The sequence below is a fragment of the Conger conger genome, chromosome 1, assembly GCF_963514075.1.
Source record: "Conger conger chromosome 1, fConCon1.1, whole genome shotgun sequence".
Taxonomy (NCBI): Eukaryota; Metazoa; Chordata; class Actinopteri; order Anguilliformes; family Congridae; genus Conger; species Conger conger.
In genome coordinates, this window is record NC_083760.1 from 60610299 (window position 1) to 60616298 (window position 6000).

Below are 6000 nucleotides of genomic sequence, written 5' to 3' on the forward strand. Positions count from 1 at the left end.
TTATAAGCGCATGTTTCAGCTGAAAGGAACACGGATGCGCCCGAATGGAACAATACATTCCTTGAAATGGTTGCCATTAGCAACGTACTGAGAGCAACCAATGAGCGGACGAAAAGACTAAATGCATCTAAAAAAGTAACCCTCTCCTTGCACTGGCATTAGTAACGCTTTTGATGGATGAATGCATTTGATATATGCATGTTGTATGAACCATTATCTGCGCATAGCCTGTATGTTGATGGTTATCGGTTTATGTCGTCACTGCAGACGTAGCCTATTCCATACGTATGTGTGGAGGCCCTTACTTTCCGTCCCGTAAATTTAATGAAAATATTTAGGTACAAAAAGCGAGGAGGCACTTTAATGACCACTTTTAATTCCAGCCACCCATTGGTATTTTTACTATTACTTTGCAGATTATGTTTACGGTTAAAGTAGCTATATCATAGAGCGAGTAGCTATTACTTGGTAGTCCAAGTACACCCCAGCCCCAAACAAACGCGCACACACGCTATCACTAGCCTACTTGTGCATACCCTTGCCAAAAGTTCCTAATGCAACGTGCTCTGTTGCACAGAACTTAATCGCCCACGCCGACAGTGTCTCATGCATTCCTCTCCCCCAAACAATTTCACCGGCTACCCTTACGCTTTAGCTTTCGAAGTGTTTGTAGTACTGTATCAATTACCAATTGTCTTCTAGAATACCCATAATAGTAGGTACCAAATCATTACCTTCATTTAAATGCTTAATTAATTCTAAGAATTTTGCATTGGCAACCCACAAGGAATATAACCCGGAACTTTACCCTCTGCCTTACCCTTTTTTCAACTTAAAGCGGGAATTTGTAGTGTCAATACCACGCTCACAAAAAATCTTATTGTGCGCTACATTAATACGTGAAATATAGGCCTATGTGGTTGCCAGAAGATATACTACAATACATGAGTGTTTTATCTTGTAAGGAGAAAATGCAATTGTGTGCTGAACAGGATGTATTTTCTTTTACCGGCTGTATGTTGTATCGTATTGTGTTAATAGCTTATAAAACCATAACATAAAAGCACAAGACAAATTTGAATGAGTATTACATTTTGCATGATTATTCCAGCGATACAAATAATCAAGGACATACTCTTGATGAGGATGTGGTAGGCGAATCTGATGGTATAAACTGGCTATTTGGATAATATGTGGATAGTTTTTTCACATTAAGGTGAAAGTTAATGACGAAGTAAAGCGTAAAGCGAGAAAGTCTCCTGTACAAATATGCTTCCTGGTTAAAATTTCCACGTTACTTGCATGTTTTAACACTACATCGGTCTTTTCTCTTGATTGTTTTACATTTGTGTCCTCGGCAACTGTGTCTGGTGTTAAACTACACGCCCATATGGCGAAACAGCGAGGCTTGGCTGCGCACGAGCCCCATTTCATTGAGACAAATGCTTGAGGGGATCCGGAGGGGTCATGGCAACACGTTAACTAGGAAGTGCAACCCAGCCATTGCTTCCGAAATTATTCAACCATGGCGAAGAAGGGGGAGGAAAACATTTTTTAACACAATGCATACTATGTTTCCTTGACCACAATCTTTTAACATGAAATAGGTCTTACCAAATCTTAAAACATGCGGCATCCCGCGAGAATATCCCACACATAGTAATAGCAGCAGAAGAAGCCTGACGGTGCACCTGAAGCTCACATTAGTTATCAGTGGGGAGGTAATCTTCATGTTGTTTGTATAATGCACAGTGTTTATTCCCTGTATTGTTAGATTCCCCGAAATTCTTCTATTGACGTTAAGCAGGGTGACGGCCCACGCGCAGGATCACGGCATGGTCACTTTAGATAGGAGGGCATATGCTTCCCAAATCCATTAGCAATCCCTGCATGTTCCGTCTCTCACTGCGCCAAGAAACAACCTTCCGATTCAAAGAACGGTGGGGCATCCATGTTAGGCTGTGCAAATCCGGGAGAAATCCATCCACGGGCAGTCTGGAGGAAAAAAGAAAAAGAGGGAGAAACGTTGAAAATCCAGACAGGACCGTCTCAAGGAAACCCGGACGCGCTAGGTAGAATCGCGATATCAACCTAAAAGGCAGTTGGTTGTCTCAGCTACCATTCTACTGCACTGCTGCACAGCTTCTGACGTCGAGCCAAGATTAGTGTGCGCGAGAGAGGGAGAGCGAGAGAGAGAAAACGGATTTGGCATATTTTGCTGGTGCCGCTGACCACAAAACGTCCTCGATCTCTATCTGCCTTCCGTATGACCGTCTTTCTTGCGTCTTGTTCCAGAGCACCCGGTTATGTACGAATTTCTATCCTTTAGTATTATCAACATCCCCACCAGTGGGACGCAAGCGCCGCACGCTGTAAAATCAATGTATGAATTTTAATAGGTGGCTCCGTAGGTCGCAGTCGCTTTACCGTGAAGTTGTGTGAGAGCGGCTTGTGTGTCACAGCTGAGATAAGTGAGGAAGATTATGCTATAAGAGTGCTCTGTATTTAATAAGACGGTTTCAAATCGAAACATTATGAACATTATCACATACACGTTGGATGTATTTATTTGGGTAAATTTAATAAACGTTGTAATATGTAGTATATGTATGTAGAGATAAAATAATAGGAGGCTAATGGTAGCAACTGCTAAAATATGCGTGTGTGTGTGTGTGTGTGTGTGTGTGTGTGTGTGTGTGTGTGAATACAGTACAGGTGTATCAGTGTGAATGCCGTGAAGCAAAAGTTACATTCAATACACTATTGACGTGCTACACTGTTTTAAATGGAAGAGGAAATGTATGATGTTTGGAAAATATAACCTTAACATATAGTCACACTGATTTCACAGATACTATCTGCTTTAACATCGGGAATGCTGCATTGCCATTTTCAGCAGGAAAACAGCACTTTTGTTCTAAATTAAGATAAATCACTTTTGTCAATGACTGAAAAGAACAAACTTGTGTATGAACAGAACTATTACATTCAAACAGAAATCCAGCACCAAGCACACATTTTTGTTTGAATAATTAATTATTTTAAATGAACTGAACAGACTGAGCTAATGTAGGCTATAAATTATACAACTAATGTGTTGTTGATGTTAATACTTGAGTTAATGTATTGTTTATTGTTGGGGCGTTAATCTGAATCTTGTGTGGGATGTCTATGCATTAAACCAACCATTGCTGTGTTTCACAATAAAATATCTTTTCACATATTTTTACTGAAATAATCAATGATGCAGTAACCATTCATATTATCACCCAGGAGTTATGTTGCCTAGTTTTCACAGGTTTAACAACAATGTTTAAGGACATTGATTTTTATCACAATTTACAGTCCTGACCCTTAGGTAGAAATAACATAGCTGGACTGAACTATAACTTGTGATTCAATAATATACACAGCACAAACTAAATCCAGTTCTAATAAATGGCATATGGTGTTGCTATATCTCCTAAAGTAACTGTCTGTGCTCTCTCATGGGCGTTACAACTGTATTTTCATGGGATTATTGCACTGTTAGTGGATTGTTCAGTGTGTTAGATATACGAGTAAAACATGCGCATTGCATTGGCTGTTTATCTAGTCGTATTACAGAAAACCACTAAAAAGAAGGAAATGTATATTTCAGCACCCCGGACAGCGACAACACGACTTTGCTAGTTGGGGCTGGAGTCCACCCAACGCTGAGGAGTATTTTCCCTCAGTCTATTAATAGAATGTGTCTTAAATCTTTTGCCGTCGTTTTTAGTTTTCATTTAATTCAAATGTATTTTTATTTGATTTAGTTTTGATGTTGCTATTTTGCATGAAATATGTGTCCATTCTTGGATAGCTTTTTACACATACAGTTCTTGATTGTTTCACCGCAAATATTTGCGTTGAAACTCCTAGATAATGTCACAGAATGTGAGACGATTTTAATGCAGAGGGGTTTCATAGTGCATCCCAATTAACTCCCCGGCTGCGAAGGAGCATCCTATGCTGTCAGTGGTATTTCCCAGAACCCTAACGTCGTGAGAAAGCTACATCAGCTTGGATGGATTGACACTGTACATCGAATCAGTCGTTCTAGGAACATATTTTCTGTTTAATTATAATGTGCTCAGAGTATTGTGGATGGAATAGAGCTAGTTTTTCTTCTCTCTTCCTCTCTCCAGAAAATGATTTCATATCCCTGTACATGGTCAACCCACTTCAATAGCACAGGGCTTTCAGTAGACACACAAGGGACATGCAATTTTTCCTGTCATTTTCCTTCACAAAACAAATTATACTTGTCAGCGCAAATGTTTGTGAAAGGTTGTAAATTAATTACTTATAAATAAGCTTCAGTATGTCACTTAGGCTATGTCATAAAAATTACGCAGGCCTACGCGAGAGGAACCTGAATATTGGGCTGACGATGGAGGGGACCGAGATAATTATTTCCTCTGCTACCTCCACCCCCCGCCCACCGTATTTTAGTTCTTACTCTGCACACATTTAAAATACATTAGCTGGGCTATATGGAGTTTTCTCCCTTTTGAATTTTTTTTTCTCCACCTGAAACCATGTAAAACAGTTTATTCAGAGTGTTTGGTAAAAAAAAATCGAACTTTAAAAATTCTGACATTTGCGATTAATTCGATTTAAGTTGGCAATTGTTCTTTCTTGTTGTGCTGAAATGTCCGCTGTAATAACTGAATTGTAGAAGTGTTCAATTAACTTTTTAGGTAGCCTCCAACATCATTAAAATCAGTGTGGTTGGTACTTAATCTCGCTCTGTGAGGGAAGAGGTGGAGCGCGAAGAGGAGGGGGGCCGGCTCACGCGCTGTTGGCGCCGATGCAAATCTCTAATTCAAACTATCTTAATGGAGACTCGGATATTTAACCCAATTAAACAAACAGAAGCTCACTCTTAAAATGGACAACTTTCCCAGCACCGGCCTTCTGGTTGTTAAAATTATGTTATATTCTACCCAGTGCGACCCACCACCATATCAACGCATCACAAACTTGATTAAGGACTGCACGCTTAGATAATGTGCATATGGCTGTAAAATTGACATGCAGTGCCCGTCGTTTACTTTTCATCTTGACTGATAATACATTATCTACGGACCATTCACAAAACACATCGCGTCAACAACACCGACTGTTGGAATTTGTATTGCAGACATTTAATGACACTGTAATGTGTTTTAACCCCAGAATACGAAGCGCATTAGATCATAAAGATAGGCGTCAGAGGGGCATGCATTTTAAATAGGGGTTCAATGAAGATGTATGGGTCACGTCTCTACGTGGGTTATTATCTAACAAATTCTAACCTTTAAACACATTTCTTACCCTAGCTACCTGCAGACCATGCGCCCCGACGCAGCATATCTAATTCTAACCTAAAATAAATTGCACCACTCGTCCAAAAGTACCCTAAAATAGAACGCTGTTGGTTGTTTTTGACGTCTCCACTCAGTATTAGCTTTTCCTTATTCGAAAAGTGCATTTAAACTAGATACCTGTAAATACAGATATTAGCCTACGAACGCAAAGGCAATGCAATGGTCACACTTATACGTTTCCAATGTCAAATATTACAACTGAGGGGTACGATGTGTTGAATAAAGACAGCAAAATACAAACGAATGACGAGGGGGATAATCGCAATAAACTTTTTTAAAATGCCCTCTTACCTTCGATTAGCTAGGCAGAATGAGATGTGAACTGTTACAAGCGCCGGAGAAAGTACTTCATTTGTTCCAATAGCACAGCCGAATCGGTCCTACAGACGCGCGGCTCAAACCGGTCGGGCTGTGGAGAAGACACGCCTCCTGTCGGACAAAAAAACGCATTGCTTAAAGCAACAGGGAGCCTGCAGTCCGCTAAATCTCTGAATGTGTTGTGAGAAAACACTTAGGATCTCGTTATATTTGTTTTATTTCCTCGGTCATGACAGTGTTATATATTAATTGCTTTCAGCATTTGTTTTCTGAACTGTTTTTGGAAGCA

The 6000-nt window shown here is 40.0% G+C and overlaps 1 protein-coding gene across 1 annotated transcript in view; it reads right to left on the reverse strand.

Annotated features, from left to right (window-relative positions):
- The window catches only part of grik2 (glutamate receptor, ionotropic, kainate 2), a 192453-nt gene extending 186701 nt beyond the window's left edge, over positions 1 to 5752 (reverse strand). Inside the window, exons 1-2 of the mRNA XM_061234317.1 lie at positions 5685 to 5752; positions 1615 to 1995 (exon numbers count right to left, since the gene is read on the reverse strand). Coding sequence (XP_061090301.1) covers positions 1615 to 1732 — 118 coding nt within the window. The 5' untranslated portion in view covers positions 1733 to 1995; positions 5685 to 5752. The remainder of the gene's footprint in view (positions 1 to 1614; positions 1996 to 5684) is intronic.
- Positions 5753 to 6000: the final 248 nt, after the last annotated feature.